A 26,364-nucleotide genomic window follows, 5' to 3' on the forward strand; every position below is an offset into this window, starting at 1 on the left:
TCATGCAAATAGGAACTCAAGAACCTGGATACCCACAAGAGGAGGAAATAGAATTTAGAAACATACATCCCCATAGTGCCATGAATATGTGAAAGGTTATAACTTCTGTGAAGGGACAAACAAAGCACACACACACACACACACCACACACATGCATGCATATGCACATGTGTACATGCATACACACATTTTGTCTTGAACTAGATTTTAGAGAGAATAAAACAAATTTCACTTAAGTAGGTTTGATTTGGAATTTATACCATGCAGCTTGGGATATCCCAAGTGGAGAAATTAATATAAAGTGTCCTTAGGGTAAACTTAAGAGATCTCACAGAAATAGCTTTATTGATTATAATCTCACAGTCCAAAATGACAAAAGATGAACAGAATCAGTAGAAGTAGATATAAGAACTTTGAATAATAAAATTATTGGACATGTTATAACAACTGTGTTTAAAATGGTTAAAGAAACAAAAGATGAATCCAAAAACATGACAAAAGAGCATTAACCTATCAGAAAACCAATAACTTCAGAAAAATATAAGAAGTTTAGTGTCTGATGAAAGATTAACATATTTCAAAAGATTGGCAAAGCTGAGTTGAGAATTGGTAAAATGGAGCTAAAGTTGAAAAGTTTAATCTGAAAGCAGTACAATTTGAAAGAGACCCGAATGTGAAATAGAGGTGAAAAGACAAAAAGAATTGAGAAGAAAGCCCAGTATATACCAGATTGGATTTATACAAAACAATATAGAAAATAATGGGGAGGAGCAATATTCAAAGAGATAGTGCCTGAATTATATTCAGACTCAAGAAGCTTAATTAATCATAAGTAGAATAATTTTAAAAAATGTATACATATTTGCTAGCATTCTAAAACCCCAAAGACAAAAAGTTCTAGTAGAACCAGAGAGGTGATACATTGCCTACAAAGAAACAGCCATTTTATTGACAGTGTATTCTGAACAGCAATGATAAACATCAGGAAGACAAAGAAATACACATATGTGACATTAAATTATACACATAACATGTATACATAATGTATAACATTATACATTATTCAATTTGTATATGTAATGTATAAAAATACATGTCAATACTAAAACATTTGCCCAGGTTAAATGTCACTAAAAAAGCTGCTTAAATTAATAAAATAGAAATATACTTTAAAAAGCACTGAAGAGTTAAGAATAAAAAGTCAAAACTAGGATAAGGTAAAAACTGAGATAAACCTGGGATTTAATGCTACTTCTGCTCTGAGGACTTTTGCTAATCTTGAAGAAATGAATAAATAATGGAGCAAAAATTTGGCAATTTCAGGCACTAGGAGACAAAAATCAAGCCTAGAACCCACCAAGAATAGAGTCTGATAATCATCCTCTCACACATACATTTTAAACTGGAACCTTGGGATATGTATTAAGGTGCAGTTAAAATGAAGTTCTTCAATCTTTTTGTTAACAGGTAGCTCTCACCTTGATGACATCCACAAAGACACAATTTCTGAATAAAGTTGCCTTCAGAGGTACCTGGAGCTTAGAATTTCAATATATCTTTTGGGGCACTATACCATTAGTTTATGAAAAAAGTTAAATAAAATACAGGGTAACAATATTGTGTCAACTATAATTAAAAATTAACTTTAAAAAACTGGTTGTCTATGTCCCTCAGTCTTTTTCTATCTATACTCAGGAAAACCATGACCTGTGGCATGTTCCAGTACTACCAGGTCTACTCCATCATCATTTCAGAAGGGAGAATCTAAGAAAATCTAGACATATTGGGGAATGTGTAGCCAAAACGTTGTGTCAGAGAAGAGAAAAAGGCAGGTATTAGAAAGGCTAAGATAACACCAATGTGGCAGCCACATGTGTTGAGGACTTTGAACCGGGCTTCCCAGGAGGGTAGGAGAAAGACTGCATAAAGGATCCTGAAATAGGAGAGAATAATAAGCACATCCAATAATAAGAGAGAAATATTGTCAAGGCCATATATAATATTCACTTTGATGCTGGCACAAGCCAGGCAGGCAATGTCCATGTGCTCACAGTAGGTATGAGGGATGATATGATGCCCACAGAAGGGCAACTTCAGGAGAAGAAACACCAGTGGGGCCACCATGTACAGGCTCTGTAGAATAGCGATGCCGGCAATAATGCTGATGATTTTGCTGGTGAGGATCGTGGTATACCAAAGGGTTTTACAAATGGCAATGTAGCGGTCAAAGGCCATGGCCACCAACACGATGCTCTCCATAGCAGTGAAGAAGTGAATGAAGAACATCTGGGAAAGACAGCTCTCAAAAGATATATTCCTGAGGCCGAACCAGAAGATGCCTAGCATTTTGGGGATGGTGGCAGTGGACAAGCCCAGGTCGATGGAATCCAACATGGCCAGGAAGTAGTACATGGGCTCATGGAGAATATACTCAGTCTGGATCACAAACAGGACAGCAGCATTCCCCAGGAGGGCAACAAGATACAGAAAGAAAAAATGGAATCCAATCCAGACATGCACACCTTCTAGTCCTGGGATGCCCAGCAAAAGGAATGAAGAAGGATGAAAGTGGGTGTTGTTAGGCATGGGCATTCTTTCTGTCACAGTTAGCTGTTGTGCATGTAAGAGACAATTACTGACCTCCTACTAGTGATTCCTGTTCATCTTATCTCTTTGTCCAGATTCCGGGTAAAACAGAAAAGAACATTTTAATCTTCATTTGTTTCTATTTGGAAAGAAGGTTAAATAATGATTTTCATCAGTCAGACTGTTTGATACTTCAAAATTCTAAGGGACTAAATTTAAAATGTTCTGATCAAAAAATGATAATCATGTGATATGATAGGAATGATAGCTAAAGTTACGGTGACAATCATACTATAACATATAAATGTATCATGTCAACATGTTGCACACCTTGAATTTATACAATGTTATATCTCAATTATATATCAATTATATCTCAATTCTTATAAAAGGAAAGGAATTTCAATATAGTCCTCAAGTTCCGCTAGCCTCTTCCGAGCATCATGTGGCACCAGGAATAAAACTAGACTTACCCTGCAGCCACTTACCCTAATAAAGAGACCAATATTAAAAAAAGAAGGCAGAAAAATATCCTCTACATAACGGAAATTCAGACTCTGGAGTGTAGCCATAAATAAATGGAAAAAATAAATTCTAGAGCCTTTGTCTCTGAGAGTGTTCCACATATTTTTGCTTAAAATGCAACAAGTTTTCTTTGATATTCGTAATCTGAACTGTTTCTCTATTAAGGAATCTAAAAACCCCCAAATGTAGAGTGCCTACTCCTGCATACATGCACGTGTGTGTGTGTGTGTGTGTGTGTGTGTAAACTCGGACTGCTAGGGTTGGAAAGGAGACAGCTGAAGTCTCAATTTTATAATGTGAAACTATCAAAGATAGTTTTCTGCCTTTCATTAGTGGAGAATATATACAAGGTAAGTGGAGATGTGATTCCTCTATGTACCAGCATTGATTTGTCAATTTGAATATAATTTTGAATAAAACTGGTCACGAACCCTCAAGAAGACCATGAGTAAAAAGGGAGATAAAATTCCAAAGATGAAATTTGAAAATTGTATTGCAAGTTCAATGTTAGAAGTATGCATAGAATATATACAATTTTTTTTTGGTGACATTAGTTAACAAAATCCAGTAAGATTCAGGTGTATAATTTCACAGTAAGACATATATATATATATATTTGTTAATAATGTCACCAAAAAATTTAATTGAAATGGAAAAAAAAAAGAAGAATGTACAGAATGTTATAGGTGTATAGATGGGTCAAAAAAATTCCATGGAAGAAGGTAGGCTTATGCTAAGACTCAGAATATTCTTCAGCTAATGAAAGAAATAAATTTTATTCAGTATGGAGTGAAGAGAAAGGACAAAGTGAAAATAAAAACACAGTGACCAGTCAGGACATAAAAAAGGAATCTGTCATCTTCTCAATGATCTTATCCAGAAGTTCAGTAGATTGATGGCCAGACTCTTAATTGTCTGGTGTCTTGGTCACTCTTGGGGCTTCATACAGCAGATACTTATTTAAAAAATATGGCTCTATCCCAAGAAAATCTCATTTATTTCTTATCCCACTTATTTCTGTGGATTTTCTAGAAGTGCTTGAAAAATGGTGCTTTCCTGTTCTCTGAGAGAATATTATTTCCATTCTGTAAACATTTATCAACCAATAGCTAATTATTAACATATATCATGTATTATGACCTATTATTTCAACATATATCATGTATCTTTGAATCTCTGCTGGATTCAGAAATAAGACTGGGTCCCAGCCTTTCATTTGATCTCCTAACTCTTAAGTGTTATATGAAATTATATCCAGCTATCCAGTAGTCATGTCCTCAGTGTGTCATCTTCTTACTCTACTCTGTTCCATCTGCCTCCACCACACACTAAATACCCACGTTTTCATTTCCTGGAACTGATGAGCATAAAGAAGAAGACATAAAGTACACTCTTTCTCATTCTTGCTTAATCTTGCAGTTTGTGGCCATCCTGCCTTCCCTTTCCCAGATGTTTTAACGCCCTATACCTAGGTCTTATTTTCACAAAAGTCTAGCCCTCAGGGCCATGTTTTATGGTTTATTTATTTATTCATAAATTCATTAATTCAAAAGCATTTTTTTATCACCTTTTCTATACCTGACACAGTGCTATCATATAGAGAAAGCTAGTCCTTGCCCTCTTGTTACTCACATTTGTGAGCCTATCTACAGGGTCAGAAATAATAACTAAATTGTTACAGGGTATATTGGTGCATCTCCTTCCACATCAGCTTTTATCCTTTAGTTTTGCAGGTGAGATTTTTTGCATGGTCATAGGTATAAGCACAAGTAGGTAAAAGTGTAGCTTCAGGAGGTTATGAATATGAGTGTACATTCTTTCTTCATCTTGTCTTCCTTGCTTTCACTTTTCTTCCATCTCTCCATACTATCTTGGAAAAAGCAATTTCCCCTCTCTTTTGCTGTTTTTCACAGCCTAACCAGGATGACTTACCTTGGTCTCTAAATCTCTAAGAAACTCCCTTGGCATCTTCTTGGGGGGCATGCCTCTTATTATCCTGAATAGAAGATATTTATATTTTTCTTACAACCCACTTCCCTTGGGATAGGCAATAATGGTATCTTAAAGATACGTTCCCAGAGAACTGTCATTATGTGACCTATGTGGAAGCTCCAGGGAAATTCCTTCTCACAGGTAAACCTTTATTTGACATGACTCAAAACTCCTTCACTGTGAACAGCCTTTTCCCTGAGCTATGGTCAAAACAATGAGTAGAAATTAAAACATTGCATCTTCCTAAAGCAGGAAAAAAGTTGGGGATAACAAAAGACTGACCAAAAAACTTAAAAGTAAAACTTGGGAAATGAATTGACCATACAGAGTTTTTCAAAGCTCTGAATATTCCTAAGCTAGAAAGCCACACACACGTATGTGACTATGCACATGCCCAGTAAAGACCTGAGAAGTTCCTAATCTGTACCCTCTGGCTCACTGTGAGGAAATAATACTAAAGTACAGAATGTGGCTCATTCTACTAGAAAGAATCTGGTGAATTCAAAAAGTCATTTCACATGCGTGCGTAAACACGCACACACACAGTAGGGTTTTTTTATGGTGTAGAATGTACATATTTTTAATAATAAAACTACAGAGAAATGTCCCTATGAATATAGATTAAAAATTCTCAGCAAAATACTAGCAAATCAAGTTCAACAGCATATCAAAAAGAATTATACACCATGACCAAGTGTTATTAATCCTAGGAAAACAAGGTTGTTTAGACATAAGAGAATCAATCAATGCATTATACAACATTAATTAAATGAAGGAAATTAGTCCAAAAAGAACATTTGACAAAATCAAGCATATTTTCATGATAAAAACACTCAACAAACTAGGCATGTAAGAAAATTGTATTTTCTTCCTCAACGTGGTAAAGACATTTACGGGAAAAATATAATTTATATTATACCCAATGGTGAAAGTCTGTACATTTAAGGCTTATATAATCTTATTACCCAATGTCATCCAATAAATTTAATTTTAAAAAGATGTACAAAAGGCCAAGGTACCCATGAAAAAAATACTTACTATCATTAGTTATTAAAGAAATGTAAATCAAAAACCCAATGAGATACCACTTGGCATCCACTAGGATGGCTCTAATGGAAAATAACAAGTATTAGAGAGGATGTGGAGAAATGAGAGACCTTATATGTAGGTGTTGGAAATGTAAATTGATGTAGCCACTGTGGAAAATGCTTCCCCAAAAAGTTGTGTAGAATTATCAAATGTCTCCAAAATTCCACTTTTGGTGTATATACCTAAAAGAATTAAAAACAGGTGTTTGAACAAATCTTGTACAAGAATATTTACAGCAGCATTATTGACAATAGCCAAAGTATAGGAACAACCCAATATCAAAAATGGTATATCCATATAATGGATTATATTGTTCAGTGCTAAAAATAAATGAAATACTGATCTATGCTACAACAATGATTCGACTTAAAACCGTGCTAAATGAAAGAAGCTGGGCTCTAAAGGTCACATGTATATGATCCACTTTTATGAAATATCCAGACTAGATCCATAGAGAAAATTGACAGAAGCGGAAATCAGATGATCGGTCCCAGGGGCTGGAGTAGGGAAGAGTGAGCCGCGATGCTTACTGGGTGCAGGGATTCCGTGTGGAGTGGCGTGAAAATGTTATGGAACTAGATTGTGGTGACAGCTGCATGACATTGTGACTGTACTAAGGGCCACTGGATTTTAAATTTCACGTTGCCTCACTGTCTTTGGAATGTTCATGCTTATGTGACTTCCCCATGTCAATTTTAATACATGCACATTGGGAATTTTCTCATGTTAAAAAATGGTTAAATGGTAAATTTTATGTTATGTGTATCTTACTACAATGGGAAAAAAAGTTGCTAGTTATATAAATCCTCAACAGAGCCCAAAGGGTTAATCCAAGCAATTCAAAGACTAAAAGAGAGAAGAATGAGAGAGAAAGGAGGAGAGAATAAGATAAAATGTGACCTGTCATAATATTATGTGAAACAAGAACTGAAAATTGACCAAGTAGCAGGCAGCAAAGTTCACTGAGATTCCCCTAGAGCTTCTCTTCAGCTGGTGGGATGACCAATGGGAATTTCTATTCATTTAATTTCATGCCTTAGACTGTCACCTGGAGACTTCATTACAAATTCTCCCCAAACACATACACGGGAAGACGTTTTGTTAATGCCTCTTAGAGTGCATTGAGGCTCTGTTCTAAACACCTTATATATATATGTAAAATTTCGATAACTGAATTCACAGTTGCCATATAACTCCCTAAGACTGAACACAAGGAACTTGGTAAGTGCTTGTGATCACAGAGTCTGTGCAATGTGTGTTTAAGATTGTAATTTGGATTCAGGGAAATTGAGTTAAGACCTAGAGTATCGGAGTAGGGAGTAAAATGGCACAGATCAGTGGTCTGGGGCGAGACAGCAGGAGGACTGAGATGGGAAGAAGTTGGAGACAATGTATCTGCTGGGCACTTAGAATATTTCACATATATAACCTCATTTATCCCACCCATAACAATATGAGGTAGTGCTATGCTTATTTCTAGATGAAAGTGAAACACAGAACATAATGTAACTGACCTAAGGTCACAGGACCAGTAAGAACAGAATCAGGATTCCCTTTCATACCACAATGCAAGTAATATAAAATACCATATGCTATTGTTTCTTTTTCCTACACATATTGCTTGATAGTGAGTGAGACACCAAGTGAAAAAAAAAGCCATAGTAGGTAAATAAGGATAAGATAATGAGCTTGAACTCCCTTATACTTAGACCGAATGCACCCATACACTGATATAATAAAATACAAAATTTGGTGATCAGCTGTTTGTCTCCATGCTTAATATTTTGAAGGGAATAATCTGAATTCAAAATAGACTATTGGGAGGTTAGAAGTCTGATTTTATGATTGATGCCATAGATCAGGTATGAGGTGAAAACCATAGCTACAACAATAGTAAAAAATATTTTTGGAGCTAAACGAGTAGATGTGTAGTAAAGAACTAGCCATTGCCCAGAGGGAGATCTTGGTCATGCTCTTGGCTTCTAGGTAGTTTGAATATTCTAGGTCCTTTTATTCTTTCTCACTCCTTATTTTAGTTTCTCCCTCCTTTCACTACTTCTACTGTCAATTTTGTAAAGTCTAGTTTCAAACTAATTTCACATTTTGATTTTACTGCTTATTAGCTTTGTAAGCAATGGGAAGTTAATTAATTTACCAAAACCTTTCCCTTCCATAAACCAGATACCAGCAGAACTTGTGCCATAGCATTGTGGGGAGAAGTAAAAGATAATATATGCAAATGAGGATAAGAATAATGTCTGAAAAATAATGGGTACCCAATTAATGATAGCTATTATTGTGGTGGTTATTATGACTACCAATTATCTTATCTCCTAATAATACTTATTTCTTGAGAAATAGAATTGGTGTATTTACTTAGAACACATAATTTTAAGAGAGACAGAGTGTTGGATTCTATGGTGCAGGTGAGGAGTGATACTGGGATTACTTATGTCGAGCTGAAAAAGGAAAAGAATCAAAGGCCTTTAGAGAACCTTATTCCTAGTATTAATGCTTTGTTTGGAATTGTTTTTATTTAAATTTTATAGATCTCAGTTAATGGTGGATAAATTCTTCAATGGAAACCAGCAACGACTTTTAAAAACTATACTATTATGACCCTGCAGAAGAATGACTTCTCCCAATGTCACTGAGTCTCACCCTTCATCATTCCTGTTGCTGGGAATTCCAGGGTTGGAAGTTGCACAAGTGTGGCTTGGCTTTCCCTTCTGTGCAGTGTATCTGATAGCTCTAGTTGGAAATGTCATCATTCTGTTTGTGATCTGGGTCGATCATAGCCTTCACCAACCCATGTTCTACTTTCTGGCCATGCTGTCAGTGATTGACCTGAGTCTCTCTACTACTACCATCCCCAAGATGTTGGGTATCTTTTGGTTCAGTCTTCAGGAGCTGTGCTTTGAGTGCTGTGTTACTCAAGTCTTTTTTATCCACTTTTTTACAGTCATGGAGAGCATTGTACTTCTTGCCATGGGTTTTGATCGCTATGTGGCGATTTGCAACCCCCTCAGATACAACATGATCCTCACTGACAGAGTCATTGGTGTGATTGCTGCGGTGGTAGTTCTAAGAAGCTTATGCATGATTGTGCCCATAGTTTTTCTCCTCCTGAGGCTGCCTTACTGTGGACATAGAATCATCCCTCATACCTATTGTGAGCACATGGGAGTGGCACGTCTGGCTTGTGCCAGTATTAGTGCCAATGTCTACTATGGTCTTGGGAATATTTCTATTTTGTTTCTGGATGTGCTTGTTATCAGTATCTCCTACGCTAGGATCTTATACACTGTCTTCCACCTCCCTTCCCAAGATGCCCGTTCGAAGGCTCTAAATACCTGTAGCTCCCATATCTGTGTCATCTTTGCCTTCTTTGGTCCAGCTCTCTTCTCCTTCCTCACGCATCGCTTTGGTCATGGCATCCCCCAGTATATCCATATCCTCTTAGCTAATCTCTACGTAGTCATCCCCCCTGCCCTCAACCCAGTCGTTTACGGGATCAGGACCAAGCAGATCCAGGAGCGAGTACAGAGTCTTTTTGTTAAAAAAAGATTGAATGAGAGGTAATTCGTTTCATTTATGAAGGAATAAAGTCTGATTATGCTGAAATATGATCAAATTAATAAGGAATTTTTTTAGAAAATTAACTGTGAATTATTTATATATAATATGTTATTATATATAATATTAGTATATTTATATACTATATATTATATCTATAATATAAATATGAGATAATATATATGTATATATATATAAAGAGAGACAGACAGAGAGAGAGAGAAAGAGTGAGAGAGAGAGAGAGAGAATATCGGCTGTAATTGTTGGATGCATGTGTTTTTGTGTGTGTCTGAATGTGTACTTGCAATGATATTCTCTGTTGACCCTTGGCATAAAATATGCCATATAATAATAAATTTCAAGGGGGAAAACTTTGATTCACTGTTCTAACTGTATAATATTTTAGATCTCTTTCAGGTAGTAACAAAATTTCTTTCATAGAGATGTTCAAGCAGAGATCACACATGTCAATTACCAAAAAAAAACCTAAGACAAATGTAAAAAAGTTTCTATAAATAATAATGTACTGCCTAAAAATAGTTGTTTACTGAAGTGTATGCAAGCAAAAGATGGGAATTAGACTAGTTTTATGGTGTTTTTTTTTTTCCTATCCATGATCTTAAGTTTCTGATTCTAAGTTCTTGATAAGCCTAACCTCATATCATACACTCTCGTTCTTGAACTGGTAAATTTAACATTATTTATTTTTTGAAGTTTAAAAATGCTTGTGGAACAAATGAAAATTATATACTAAATTAAATTGATGATTATAAAATTTGTGAACATGTTAGTTCTTATTGTTTCTTCAGCCCATCTCCCCTTACAGAAACATATATTTAGCAGCCATCCTTGGAGAAATGCACATTTGTGGGAGCTTTGAGATCCAGATAGGAGGTAAAATCCAGGTTGAGCTCATAACCGAGAAGGGCTGCTTTGAGAAGGCAAGCCCAACACACCAATGACAGGCTTCTTGCTGGTAGTCCTGGCTGCATACTGATTGCAGCCCCGTTCCCTGTGAACTCGGCTCCAGTTCCACTTGTACATGGTCCTGCCACTATCCTCTTCTGCCAAGGGACTCAGGAGGTGCCATGTCTGTCTGTGCCCCCAGAAAAGGCACACCAACCTCGGGCCTGACTGTCGTCCCTAAAGTAGTCCTGTGACCTGATCCCAGTCCCACTCTACCACAGACCTGTGGCAGTTCTGCTAAAAGGGAGATCAGCCCAGTGATCCAATGAGAGTACACTCAGGCACCCAGTGGAAGCCACATCCATCTGTAACCCTGGTAACAGGCCTGCTAGTTGTGAACCTGTCTTCAGACCAAGTGATAGCCATAAGGCAAGGTTCTAGCTCTACACGACCATGATCTAGAGATAGTTCCATCAGTCCAGAGACCCAGCAGAAGAAGAACTTTACCTGCTAAACCAGTCTAAAAGTTGGAAGGGATTTCTATTCCTTCAAATGTATGTTTTCAACTCAAATATACATGGATCACAAGGAATCAGAAAAACATGACACCAACAAAGGTAACTAATAAAGCTCGAGTAACTGATCCTAAAGAAATGGCGATCCATGAACTGTTTGACAAAGAATTTAAAATAACCATCTTAAAGGAGCTCAGCGCACTACAAGAGAAAAGAGACAATGAAATGCAATCAGTAAAACAATACATGAACAAAATGAGGAGTCTAATAAAGGAATTGTTATTATGAAAATAAACCAAACAGAATTCCTGGAGATTAACAATATAATAACTGAACTGAAAAAATTCAATAGTGATAAAAAAAAGTGGTCTATACATACAATGAATATTATTCAGCATTAAAAAAGAAGGAAATCCTACCATTGGAACAATATGAATTAAACCTGAGGTCACTATGCTAAGTGCAATAAGCCAGTCGCATAAAGACAAGTATTGCATGATCTCATACAGAGAACAAACTGATGGTTGCCAGGTGGGTGAGGTGCCGGGGAGGGTGGAAAAGGTGAAGGAATGAAGAAGTACACATTGACAGTTACAAAACAGATATGAGGATGTAAAATACAACATAAGGAATATACTCAATAATAGTATAAAAACTGTATGGTGCCAGGTGAGTACTAGACTTATCAGAGAAATCGCTTTGTAAGTTATATAAATGTTTAACTACTGTACTGATATAATATTGAGTGTCAACTGTAATTAAAAATTTTTTAATTAAAAATATATTGCATGATCTCAGTTTTATGTGGGATATTTAAAAAAAAAGTCAAACTCATAATAGAATATAATGGTTATCAGAGGCCGTGGAATGGGAGTAAAAGAGAGAGAAAAAAATAAAAAGTTGACGAAAGACAACATCACCTTCTCTCTCATAATAACTCAAACTTGTCTGACTTAGATGATAAAAGATAAAAACTGGAAAAGGGGAAGAAGATTAAAAAGTACAAATATCCAGTTATAAAATAGGTCACAGGGACATAATGTACAGCATAGGGAATATGGCCAATAATATTATAACAACTGTGTATGGTAACAGATGATTACTAGACTTATTGGGATGATCACTTTATACGGTATATAAATTTTGAATCACTATGTTGTACACCCACCTGAAACTAATATAATATTGTGTTTCAACTATAATTAAAAATTCACTTTAAAAAACTGGTTGTTTAATGTAGTCAATTGTCTCTCAGTCTTTTTCTATCTATACTCAGGAAAACTATGTCCTATAGCATGTCCTAGTACTATTGGGCCTACTTTATCATCATTCAGGAAGAGAGACTCTAAGAAAATCTAGACCTTGAGCTCTACCTGCATTCTGTTTTTTCACAAGTATGTGGAGTTTCCTTTACCTTCTGCCAGAAGAGCTAAAAACACAGGAAAGCCCCTCTCCAAAGACTTCATCTGTTTACTAGAGTTTACAGTGTTTCCATTGAGGATGTGTGATATTATTTTCTCACTTGAAACAAAGTCATTTGAGATATTATAATTGTATGTGTCTATGTCTAGTTCCAATTGAATTCTACTTACAATTTCCCTTGTTTGCTACATCATTAACTTCAGATATACAGGATTTCAGAAAATTTGAAAAAAGAAATCAGAATTGTTTTATGGCTTAAGCACAAGGCCCATTTTGTTATTAAGCTCAGAATAATTTCCATATAATTTATCGATCCTCATATTTCTAATATATAGTCCCATTTCCTAATTCTAGATATAGCTAGAGAATGTAATTTGCTTTAAACCAAAATATGGTTTACTTTGAATTGAATTTTGTGACTGATAAGTGCAATCTTGCTTAGAAATCAGGAGATGTCTCCATCATATCTGATGTTTTAAAACCACTCTCTAGGTTTAGATGACAATAGGCAAACTACTCAAAAGTATATCAGAGTAAGGTATCAGGAAATGGGGGCAGATAAAGCCAAGAAGACAAGGAAAGCAACAGTACCTGTTACAGTTACTGGGAACCTGTACATTTCTGTGAATCTGGACAGCTCTTGGTCTGAAACTGGACACTGACAAAGCAAAATTCTTGCATTCTATAGCATCTTAGTACATGACCTGTGTATAGACCTGTGTACATGAATTGTAATTTGTTACTTTTCAGCCTTTGCCTCATACCCCTAAAATTTTATGGAAATATAAAATTTTAAAGATGGAAAGACACTGAAATTCACCTGATTTATCCCCTTTATTTTACAAATAAAGACACCAAGGTCCAATGAAGGCAGCAACTTGTGTGTATACATTGTACCCATATTAAGCATTATTTTGATGTAAGAAGAGATCACTCAGATAAATACTTTTGATTAAAAACTCTTAACTCGTGTAGAGATTTGGATAGACATATTTTATATATATATGTGACTCTCTACCATGGGTCCCAGGTGGAGATATCTAGGAAAGTGGGAGATAGAGCAATAGATTGGTATTGGTAATAAGAAAAGGGAGACTAGAGAATCTCTGAGTGCATGTGCAAATAGAATATTAGCAAAACATGATTGAAATTGGTACAGTCCTGTGGTCCATAAGTTCTGAGGGATGAGAATTGACCATCTCTCTGGTCATTCATATCTGTACCACACATAAGCATACTTCAATAAATAAATCAAATTATTTCAGCTATCTATAATATGAAGGGTTTATGGCATATATAAAGCAACTTTATGGTTAAATCTATTTATGGGATTAGGGAAAAAGCAATATAAACATAATAGTGTAGACAATGTAGATTGGAGTACATAATAATGCTAGCCCTGAAATGGTGTACAATCAAATGGCAGTACCACACTTAGACCTGGCTGAGCAGAGTCCCTGTCCTAGGCTTCCTTCTCAGGGCCCTCTGTGCTTTGGAGTAGTTTCCTCAAAATTTTCAAAGTCCTCTTATGGTGCTTGGGACCAGCTGGGGACAATAATGCTGTATTGATGGGATTCCCTGAGCCTGGACTGAACACATGTGGGCCCAACTCACAATTTTCCACTTCAAGGAAACTCTAAGACTCCCTTTTTCCAATACTGACCAGCTTGTGGAGTTGACGATTTGCCCTAAAGATCTCTCTGACCCATGTCTAGGGGTTGTCTGTCCTCAGATCTCATGGCTGGGACCTGGTTTCAGGAAAATAGCTTGGTAAGCAAATAACTTTTTCTAGACTGCATAGTGGTTCTTTCATGAAATCCTGTAAGTGGAGCCACCTGAAGATTGCTGGCATGCTGATTGGAGGTGACTGTCACTCATGTCAGACATAGGACAAATTCAAGGCTCTGGTCTATCAATGGTTCGTTACTGAACCTTGGCCTTGAGCTATATTAGAGCTTTACTTTGGCTCTCACCCAACTGTGTTCAAACTCTCATGCTGTCTTACCTATAGCACTCAATGCTGGCAGTGGAAAGAGCAGATATCCATGTCTTGGTGAAGGCCTTTCTGTGTTGAGATAATTGAGTGTCTTGAAAAGCCATGGCTTTCTAAATAATAATAGTGCTAGTACTTTCTATTTGTAGCAGAAATGAAATGTCCAGAAATGGCCTGTTTTGACAAAAAATAAATAAATAAATAAAATAAAAATGAATAGAGAGTTCATGGAACTGAACAGAAATAAGAAAGTACCTGGATGTCGGAAAGAATCTTTATGTGCAGTAATTAGTCATGGATAAATTATTATATATCACATAGTTCCCTGAATTTTGTAATACAATTTTTAGACAAATCGTCAATAACTCCACAAATATACTTGCCCCAGGCATAATATACAGCAATAGGACAGGTCCTGCAAGCAGTTTTACATTCAGCTTCTGAATGCCAAATTTCTAACTTCCTATTTCACTCTTGTGGTTGTGTCAAATTAATACTGCCCTGATGCATGGCTCCAAGTTTTTAGAAATAATCTGTATTCTGCTTGAGTATTAATTTGTGTATGAAGTTGTGTGTATGTGTATGTGCACACACATGCTTATGTTTATGTTAAATATGGCATGAATTTACTAGTATCTAAAAATATTAAATGCATTTACAGACTTAATAGCAAATATATATAATATGATGAGAAAATACATATATACAAAAGAAAAATAATTGAGGAAATGGTGACAAGAGAAAAATATGATGAGCTCAACATTAATTATGTCTTTGAGATTTAATATTCCAAGACAAGGCCATTTTCCATAAACCTCTGTTACCCTCCCAGATACTCCTTTTCCTTTGGAATTTTTCATGTGTTGCAGGATAATTTACAGAACACAGAAATCAGGCTTCCTCATTGGATATTAGATGTTAATCTGTAACTTTAATTATCCACCAGCATCTTGGGAGCACACATACGCAGCCTAACTTAAAGACATAAACCTCCATTAAGTTTAATCCAGATATAATATCTTCTTGAATCTATTCCGACATTGATCCACTCAATGGGTCTATCAATCCATAACTCATGATATTTAGTCAGAGCTTCGATATTAACTTGGTCCAAAAAAAAAAAAAAAAAAAAAAAGACTTGTAAAAATTCCAGATGCTTGCAGACCCTTCAATTTTCCTGGTGCTAAATTTAAATAAAATGCCCAACAGTTTCCCAAAGTGGCTTAATGGTTTTATACTGCTACCAACAAACTATGAGAGTTCCAATTGTTCCATATTTTCACCAACATTTGTTTTTTGGGGTCTTTTTAATTTTAGCTGCTCAAGTGAATGAGAATCAGTAGCTCATTATAGTTTTAATTTTGATTTCCCTGTTAACTGATAATGTTGATTGTACTTTCGGGACTTATTAGCTATTTTTTAATCTTTTGTGAAGTGTATACTAGTCTTTTCAAATAACTACAATGTTAGCTACTTTGAGATATATTGGAGTGTAGTTCAAAAGCTTTTGAGAAATTAAAATTCAAAGGCAAACTTCTTCATGACAAAAATTAATTATAAGACCAGTAAAATTAATTATAAGACCAGTAAAATTATAAATATATATCATGTGTTATACATATTATCTGTGTATATATAAATACACATATATGTACACATATATTACACATCATATATTATGTATGACATATTATTATTTAAAGTAAAATTAATTTAAGAGGAATCTGCAAAAAAAGGTAAGGCTGCCTATTGATTATGTAAGTCAAAGTTTTGGAAAAATCGTGGCAAACTCAAATGAGCCCCTTAAACTATAACAAATGATAGGCACAGTGTAGGGATGAAGAGGAATTTTTATTGAAAAGGCTAATCAACTCTTTGTTCTGCTTCTGTAAATATGCTGGCTGCATGGGCTGTACTTGAAATTGACGAAAGACTCACCTTCCCTTTGCTTGTTCTGTCTAAGTAACAAATGTAACTGTTTGTATGCCCTAGCAAGTCCTGCCTTTGTAACACTTTGCAACTGCAGGTAACCCATAGTAACTCCCAGGCTATGTAATCCAATGTAACTACCTGCAACCATAGCAACTCCCGCCAGCAGCCTGAGTTCAAATTACCTAGTTAGGCTGTGACAATAAAGTCTGTATAAGGAATGTTGCAACTGAGCTCGGGGCCCAGATCTTCAGAGCACTAGGCCCTCCACCGGCATAATAAACCTGAGATCTCCATCTCTCTGAGTGCTGCTTGGTTTCTTGCCAGTCTGATTGTGAATCTTTTCCACAACAGGGAAACCACTGTAACAGGGATAGCAAATGTAAGGAATATTTGTAACTCCTTGGCCTGAAGAGAAGGCATTCCTGGAATCTAGAGATTCAGAAAGCAATGTGAAGATACCTACATGCCAGAGTTGGGATTTATTTTGAGGGACTCACCCAGCCTATGGTGACCTGCAGGCACCTGCAATGAGAGAGCAGGAGGAAATCAGAATAAATATTCCGACGTTACTTCCCTCTTATCCTCTTGCTGATACTTTCCATTTTCTGAAGCCACCCAGATGCCAAAGGACAAGGGAGGCGACCCATGCAACCCACATCTTCAAGTCTCTAGGACACAGAGTGTGGAGTGGTCCTGGAGAGGCATAAAGGAGATACCCTGCCCTTTGGCCCACATAAATGAAGAGCTGGTGGAAAACCTGAACAAAATTTGAAGGCCAGCATTTTTATATATCCTCCTTTAAATTATTATTTTATATTAATTTTCAGGATGATACCTGTGATATTAGATAATGTCTCTCTTTTTGTTCTCAGGGTTCCCTTAGAAGAGATTTGAGTTTCTTTTTATCCTTTTAGACAGCTCAAGAGTTACCCAAAATGATACTGATTTTTTAAAAAACATGTGGTCAAATACACTTTGAAATTAAATCTAGTATGTTTACTAGAGATGGTTCAACATATGCAAATCGTTTAATGTGATACACCACGTAAACAAATTAAAAAATAAGAATCATATGATCATATCAATAGATGCACAAAAAGTCTTCGACAAGATACTGCATCCATTTATGATCACAACACTTAACAAAATCGGTATGGAATGAAAGTAACTTAACGTAATAAAGGCCATGTATGACAAACACTCAGTCAACATTATACTTAATGTTGAAAAACTAAAAACCTTCCCTCTAAGAGGAAGGCTGTCCACTATCACCACTGAATATAAGACCCGAAACAATAAAAAAAAAATAATATATATATGTATATTATATATACATATATTATATACATGATGATATAGATGTGTGTGTAATGTGTGTATATACATAGGAACAAAACTCAAGGATCTTGGACTTAAAGAGGATTTTATGAATTTGACCTCAAAGGCAAGGGAAGTGAAAGCAAAAATAAATGAATGGGACTACATCAAACTAAAAACCTTCTGCACAGGAAAAGAAACCGGAACAAGGTAAAGAGGCAACCATCTGGATAGGAAAAATATATTTGCAAGGAATGCCTCCGATAAGAGCTTAATATCCAAAATATATAAAGAATCATACGACTCAATAACAGAAGATGAGAAGAGATGCCATTAGAAGAGATGAAATACTGCCATTTGCGACAACATGGATGGATCTCGAGATAATCGTGCTAAGCAAAATAAGCCAGACAGAAAAAGTTGAAAATCACATGATATCACTTATATGTGGGATATAAGCCTAAAAGCAACAAACAAATAAGACAAACAAACAGAGACTCATGGACATGGACAGTAGACTAGTGATTACCAGAGGGCCGGGGTGGAGGGGTGGAGTAGATGGGGTAAAAGGAGTCAAATAATAATGTGAAGTGACAGAAAAGAAACCTAACTATGTTGATGTTCGAACACCAAGCCCAATAAGCATAATAATAACAAATGATGTGTGTGTATTATTGACTGTGTGTTGTGTGCGTGCGATGTGTATCACATATACTCTTATATATATATATATATATATCGCCTTTCTTCTACCATAATGCATGTGGCAACATGTGTGTATGTATATATATGCCTTACTGTTGAATTGTACACCTGAATCTTACTGGATTTTGTTAACCAATGTCACCATAATAAAAAAAAGAAAAGAAAAGAAAAGGTATTTAAAAACTAAGAGTCACACACACACACACACACACACAAATAATTGCTTGTCATATGAGCATTACTGACATCTAGTGGTCAAACTAAACACATTTCCTGAACAAATAAGAGTTGTTTTTGTGAGCAATCTAATGAACTAAAATATAACTGATGTTTTCGTATTCAAATTCAACACCAAAAAATCTATTTCAAATAAGTAATAAAAATAATATCCATTTTAATAATATCTTGTATCTATTGTCAAATGCTGCTATTTTAGTTAAATGCATCTTCTCACTCAATTCAGGGGAAAAAAACATGAACTATAAATTGTCATTTTCATTACCTTTATGAATCTACAGGGGTAACATGAAGCTCAGAGAGGTTAAGAAATGTCTTCAACATCTCTCAGCTGAGAAGTGCTGAATAGCAGGAAAGTTATTTAAAGTTATCTGATCCAAAATATTGACTTCAGAGAGAATGCCATACAATAATTATAATTAAAACCAGTGTTTATTTATTAATTAATTTTAAATAAACATTTGCTGAGTACTTTCTAGGTGTTATTTTATTATATCATTAAAGTAATCCCACAAGTTGATATAATTTTTTCTCCTTTTGCTTGTGAGTAAACCAAGGCTTATAACAATAAATTAAATTGGCCAAAGTCACAGAACAAATAGGTGGACATGCTCTTTGTACGTATGCTAAGATGCTTTCCTTTGTATAAATATTATTTATTCTCATGTTCTATTAATTAATATTTTACAGAGTTTTAGAAGCACTATATTCTCACAAAAATCATCAATGTAATTCATAAAACAGATGTAGCTCAAGTTGAGAGACAAGTTAGAATTCTGGTTCCGACATTTTCTAAATGTACAGATACTTGCAAGCCAACTTTGAGGACATGCTGATTTTTTGTTTTTGTATTTGTTTTTTTTCTCTACTGTGCTCTTTCCCTGCCTTCACTGCCTATCTGTCAAAAGTAGCTGTTCACCTGGTACCAGAGTGAGGTTTAAAGTGTTGGTGGGAGTCCAGGATGCCTCTGAATGACTAGATTCCTGGGACCTATCTGGAGAGGGTTCTTGCTAGAGGATGCAAATTGCAGATCATCTGTAACCAGAAGGTGTCTCTGACCAGAAAGGATAAAACTATCCTTAGAGATATTTATAAGTCCATTACAAGGACTTATAAAAATTATGAAATGATCTATAAAAGTGAAAACTTATCTCTTTATTTCATTCTAACCACTATTGTGTTGCTGCCATAAAGTGACCTCTTTTAGCACCATCTTGGGCAGTATGAAGCCCACATACGATGCAAAAGTATGATTGGACTGTTGACCTGAACTAACATTGGAGAAGAAATCAGCTTTAGCTTGACAACTCAGAAACTCCTTTATTTATTTATTTATTTATTTATTTATTTATTTATTTATTTATTTATTTATTAGGCCCATGGGAGCCCCAAGGGGAAGTATGAAGTAACACTATAAATTCTTACTCACTATAAATTATCGCTCCACAAAACCCAGAGGTTGTAGCGTCCAAACAGGTGAGTCTTCTGGAATATGAATAATCTGCTAAAACAGTTGGTAAGTTAGCTTCCTTCTAAACAATGGAGCCCTGGTAGAAACTAAAGGCAGAGAAATCAGAGCAGTGGAAGAGATAATGGAAAGAGTAAGATCACTTGGAGGCATTTGTTATGAAGTCCTTGAAAAAAAGGGATTGGATAAAGGAAATGATTCTTAATTAATCTTGAAAACAGAGGGGGAAACAATGGCAGGGAGCATCTCTAATTTTTATGAAGACCATCTGTGATTCTGTTATACCCTATATCTAATGACCAGTAATCATATAATTCTTAGTTTCATCATATTTCTGTCTTGCTCTCACTCTTGCTCTCTTTCACACACACGCACTTCACACAGAGTTGAATGTATATGTTTTTATTACATTATCAATGGTGGATCATAATATATTGATCAGAAAAACAATAAATAAGAATATTTATTGCTACTTTTTGTTTTATAGTTTTTCCTCTTCATTCTTTCATTCATATATTCGATGCAGAGGATATGTATCAAACATATCATACACTGTTGGCTCCCAAATATTTCTAAGCAGCCATGTCCTTTTCCAGTGTTTCAGGCATATATATCTAATTATCTAATTGACAGATCCACTGAATATTAATTCCTTTGGTAAATATTTAGGAATGGAGTTTCTGAATAATAGTGTATATGTATTTTTAACTTCATAAAAAATATGACAAAGAGTTTTCCAAAGCAGTTGTATGTTTCACATACCAATTAACAATGTATGAGAGTTTCGGTTATTCCACATCACCTTTAGTACATTATAATGTCATTCATTTTTCTCCTTAGGTGTTCAAGGAGAATAAAATAAAGTCACTTTGGAATTTTAATTTTAATTTCCTTGCTGACTAATAATGTTTGGTATCTTTTCATTGGGTATTGACCATTTGTATATCTTCCATAGACATGTCTCTTCATCTTTTTTCCATTTTGAATGGTTCGTTTGTATCCTTATCGCTGATTTTTAATTCTAATCGACTTTATTTTCATAACACATTATCTGGAGTAATTTAATTCTTTTTGCAAGGTTACTTTCTTTCTTGCTAATTTAGAATGTGAGAGTTATAAAAAAAAGACTGTTTCTTTATCACCACCATGTACCTTAGCTATTCCCACATCTGACAACACCAGCTAAAAAGTAAGTAATAAACATTAAATAAATAAACGCTTGAAACATTTATGTCTCAGAAAGACTTAGAGGACCCAAGACATCCAGTCTTTCCACAAGAATATCGTATTCTCCCAAGAACTAAGTTTTAGCTGTTTAATTAAATGGATTTCTTGTTACCATAACTAAAAGATGTGCTGCAAACTTATTTTAATATTCAATTATAATTAATATGACTTAATATTTTAATTTAAAAATCTTATTTCTTAGAGTCTGAATACTTACATTTCTACATTTAAAGTCTATACTAAAAATTATAAAAAAGCTTTTATTTCAGTTTTTCTTAATATTTTTTCTTATTTATTTATGTATTATTTATTTTTTATGGTGACACTGGTTAACAAAATCCAATAGGTTTCAGCTGTACACTTTAACAGTAAGGCATACATATATCTATTTCATCTCTTCTTATGGCTGAGTAATATTCCATTGTATATATGTACCACAGCTTCTTTAGCAAATCATCTATCTAAGGACACTTCAGTTGCTTTCATGTCCTGGCCACTATAAATAAAGCTGCTATGAACATCGGTGTGCAAATATCTTTTTGGATATGGGTTTTCAACTCTTTGGGGTAAATACCCAGTAGAGGGATAGTTGGATCATATGGTAGATCAATTCTTAGTTTTTTGAGAAACCTTCATACTGTTTTCCATAGTGGCTGTACCAATTTGTAGTCCCACCAGCAGTGCATGAGGGTTCCTTTTTCTCCCTATCCTCTCTAATATTTGTTATTACTTGTCCTGTTGATTATAGCTATTCTAACAGGTGTGAGATAATATCTTATTGTGGTTTTGATTTGCATTTCCCTAATAGCTAGTGATGTTGAGCATCTTTTCAAATATTTGTTGACCATTTGTATGTCTTCTAGGGAGAAGTATCTGTTCAGGTCCACTGACCATTTTTTGATTAGATTATTTGTTTGTTTGTTTTTTGTTTGTAATTGCTTTACATATTTCAGGGCTCCCTGATTGGGAGCATAGATATTAATAAGTGTTATGTCTTCTTGGTGCATGATTCTCTTTATTATTATGAAGTGTTCTTCAGTATCTTTTTTTATCTTTTTTATTTCAAAGTCTATTTCGTCTGATATTAGTATTGCTACTCCAGCTTTTCTCTGAATGCCATTTGCTTGATATATTATTTTCCACCCTTTCACTCTGAGTTTATATTTGTCTTTGGAGCTGAGATGTGTCTCCTGGAGGTAGCACATGGTTGGGTTTTGTTTTTTGATCCATTCTGCAACTCTGTGCCTTTCTATTGCTGAGTCCAGTCCATTTGCATTTAGGGTGATTATTGAAATATGAGGTCTTCTTATGTACATTTTATCTTTTGCTTTCTGGTAGCTCAGTGTTTCCATTGCTTTCTTTTCCTTGTGTTTCTATTTTCTTTATTTTGGTTGGCTTTTGTGGGTTTTGCCTCTGGTCCTTCTTTTTAATGTTATGTGCTTCGGTTCTGAATATTTGGTGTGTGGTTACCATTATGAATATGTAAAGGATATTTACATATATACAGTCGCCCATTTTCTTCTGAGAGTGCTTATCTCTATTCCCCTGTGTGAATTTGAATCTTTGAGTCCTCCCTTTTTTAGTCATTGTTGTCTCAATTTGTCCTTATGTATGCTACACATTCATTACTATATTGCTATAGAAATTCTCTTCTTATTATTTAAGCTTATAATGCCATGTTCTTAGTAAGTGTTGCACTCTTCTGCTTCTGTTTGACTGATAGATACCTTACTCCTAATTATGTATTTTTTTGGTCATTTTGTTTTAGGTGAGCTGACCCCTTTTAGTATTTCCTGTAGTGCAGCCCTCATAGAAAATTCCTTCAATTTTTAAACAACTGGAAAAGTCTTTATTTCTCCTTCATATCTAAAGGAGAGCTTAGTTGGATACATTATTCTAGACTAGTAGTTCCTTTCACTTAATATTTTGAATATTTCATTCCACTCCTTTCTGGCTTGTAAGGTATGTGTTGAGAAGTTCAATGATAATCTAATGGTTTTCCTTCATAAGTTGCCATTTTTTTTCTCCCTGGCTGCCCCGAGAATTCTGCCTTTGTCATTGATTTTTGATGATTTTAATACAATGTGTCTTGGTAAAGGCCTTTTTGGGTCAAGATAATTGGGTGTTCTGTTGATTTCTTGAATTCCAAGCTCCAGCTCATTCTGTAGATTTGGAAAATTCTCGTCCACCGTTTTTCTGAAAATGCTTTCCAATCTCTGCTTCTTTTCCTAGTCTTCAATAATGCCCATTATTCTTATGTTTCCTCTCCTGATGGTATCAGCTAGTTCTTGTATTTCTCTTTCATTATATTTCATTCCTCACTTTCTCTCCTCTTCTTCTAATTTAATTATAGATTTCTGTCTTCAATATCACTGATCCTTTCCTCCATTTGGGCGACTGTTTCCCAAACTTGCTATTTCATTTTTCAACTCTTGCAGTGTGTCTCTTCACGAAATAGCCATTATCTATAAAATGCAAAAGCTCAGATTTTGTTGGTGAGACTTTGTAGTTTACTCACACATTACCCATAATTAGGCCCTTCCTCTCATGGTCAGAAAGAGTGAAACAGATATTTAAGAGCAGACCCAGTGGACACTGAATATTGGGGCCAGGCAGAGCCTGTCAAGTCAACATTTAACATCTCATTATCTGTCGAATATGCATTTACCCCTAATGTAGACAAATCCTTATTAGTGCTAGGGAGGCAGTAATGAGGAAATAGGCAACGCTCATGCTTACATTCGAGAGGTGATTCCAGACAGCACACAAATAATCAAAGCATCAAGGTAATTTCAGAATAGAAGTGCTGAGAATAAAATTGTATAAGATTTTGAGTTAAGGGATGATTTGAGGTGGGGAAAGGGACATGATGTCAATGTGGTACTTGAGATAAATCTTTCCAGTTTGGTCTGTTTGAAACAAGGTCCTAAAAGAGAAAATAAGTCAATATATGAGATACAGGGAAGGTATGTTCCAAGTGGATAGAACACTGCAAAGGCTCTGAACCTGGAAGAGGCAGAAGTTCAAGAAGCAGTGGGAAAATTCAATAGCTACGAAGGACATAGCCAAGAAGAACCTAAAGTAGAGAACTGAGGCAGTGGCCACTTGGCAGGAAGTCAAGATCCAAAATTAGGAGAGGATTTGAAGGTCTGCACAGAATATTGTAATAAGAACTTAAGTTTGGGTCAAAGCAGGAACACAGTCCTGTGAACTCAAGACGTACAGAAGAAGAAATTGGTGCTGAAAAACAGAAGGCCCTTCATCAGAACCAGGCTATTTTGAGGGTGCAGAGTTTGGGATTGAGTTTGCTGAAAATAAAATAAATATTTCATTACTAATATTAAGAAAAATAAACTTTAATGGAAGGCTACATCAAGGTCATGATATGAGTGTGCCATCATGTAAATAATGTGGGTATCTTAATTCTGCGTGCCGGGGGACCAAAGGAAAATAGATAACTAAATAAAGGAAAACTTCATTTCTCAAAACAAGTATCAAATTAAAATCAAATCAAACTTTGTTTTCTTTCATGGTAGCAAAATTACATCTCCATGAGTATCCATTCTGGAAAACTCATTTCATTTCTCAATAACTAAGGCTTTTGTTTGTTTCATTACACTATAAATCATTATAATGTCATAGTTATAGTCATGATAAGTGATCATCTATTCATGCAATAGCTTAGATGGACAATACCTATTCTCCACTAAGAATGTGCTTGAAGCCCACAGGAACTTGTGAATGAACTTATTGCACCTTTGGGGAGGATTGCACATAAATATGTGACTACGCAGGTGTATAGGCAAGTCCTTGATGTTCAGAGAAATGACCCACTGCCAGCTGGTCTTAAACACAGTGTAGCAGTGCATATGCCCTGGTTTCAAAAGGCTCTTTCTCTGCTGAGACACAATCATGTTCTATCCTAACTCTATGCCTATCTGTCCTAGAAGGGCCTTATGAGCTTGCTAGTCTTGATTTCCACTTCCCTCTCAAGGGAATAAGGATGACGGGGTCCCTGAGGCCAGTGACGTTATAACAGTCTCAGCTGTATTGGTCAGAACTCCAACAGCAGTGGAGCCAGGACCCATGCTACTTCCTCTGAAAGTGAATCTGACAAGGAGAACCTGGAGAGGGGCTGAGGGGCATGAACACCAAGATTTGCCAGAGGCAGAGGGGTCTTATCTCTTCGATTCAAATGTGCATGCCTGTCCTTTCCCGAGTCAAGGGTGCTTGAGTGGTCTCAAGAGAAGTAGGAGACACTGTACCCTGTATAACAAGAGGACCCTTCTTAACTGCCTTGGCCACATCTTGGGGCTTGATGTGCCGGGGATGTACCTAAGCTGGGACTTGTCTATGGAAACTTAACTAATGTCTTGGGAGAGCTGAAAAGTCTCACCCAGTAGAACAAATCAAGACTCATAGTCTGAAGTGTGGGAATCTAGAAACCCTACAAGAGCAAATCTGTGTGTGAATACTTCATCCGTCAGGGGGAGAAATAAACTCACCCTACGTAGTGACAGAGATCAGAAAACAAAAGACATGCTTGAGGGCGAGGAGAGGGAGAATAACATATCTCAGTGCAAATAAAGAATGTCTGAAAGCTGAAATGCTAACATTAGAAAGATCTGCCAGGAGAAATAAAATAGTAATTTCCTTTTTGTCTCTGGATCCAGTCCTTAAGTTTGAAGGGTAGAAGCTTATTTCAGAAGCTTATCCAAATGCCATGGGGGCTAGGTGATACATTGTATTTCCTCCAAATTTAGAAGTCTGTGCTTCCAATGTTCTATGATCGACTTGGGTCTTAAAGCCTAGAAACTGGGCTTGAGTTAGTTACCGGCATCAATCTCCAGCTCTGACTGGCTTCCTCAGCCTGT

At 35.6% G+C, this 26,364-nt stretch overlaps 2 protein-coding genes across 2 annotated transcripts; one reads left to right on the forward strand and one right to left on the reverse strand.

Annotated features, from left to right (window-relative positions):
- Positions 1 to 1,764: 1,764 nt before the first annotated feature.
- LOC120590465 (olfactory receptor 52E8-like) lies at positions 1,765 to 2,598 on the reverse strand. Its single transcript, XM_039848283.1, has one exon. It carries the CDS (start codon positions 2,590 to 2,592, stop codon positions 1,765 to 1,767), a length of 828 nt encoding a protein of 275 aa, XP_039704217.1. The 5' UTR covers positions 2,593 to 2,598.
- Positions 2,599 to 8,823: 6,225 nt separating this feature from the next.
- Positions 8,824 to 9,774, forward strand: LOC120590466 (olfactory receptor 52E8). The gene has a single exon (XM_039848284.1). It carries the CDS (start codon positions 8,824 to 8,826, stop codon positions 9,772 to 9,774), a length of 951 nt encoding a protein of 316 aa, XP_039704218.1.
- The last annotated feature ends 16,590 nt before the right edge of the window (positions 9,775 to 26,364 follow it).

Source organism: Pteropus medius, unplaced genomic scaffold, assembly GCF_902729225.1.
Source record: "Pteropus medius unplaced genomic scaffold, Ma_sr-lr_union100, whole genome shotgun sequence".
NCBI lineage: Eukaryota > Metazoa > Chordata > Mammalia > Chiroptera > Pteropodidae > Pteropus > Pteropus medius.

Bases quoted from the DNA above. Each gene is read 5' to 3' on its own strand.
- LOC120590466 (XM_039848284.1), top strand. From the start codon at position 8,824: ATGACTTCTCCCAATGTCACTGAGTCTCACCCTTCATCATTCCTGTTG.
- LOC120590465 (XM_039848283.1), bottom strand. From the start codon at position 2,592: ATGCCCATGCCTAACAACACCCACTTTCATCCTTCTTCATTCCTTTTG.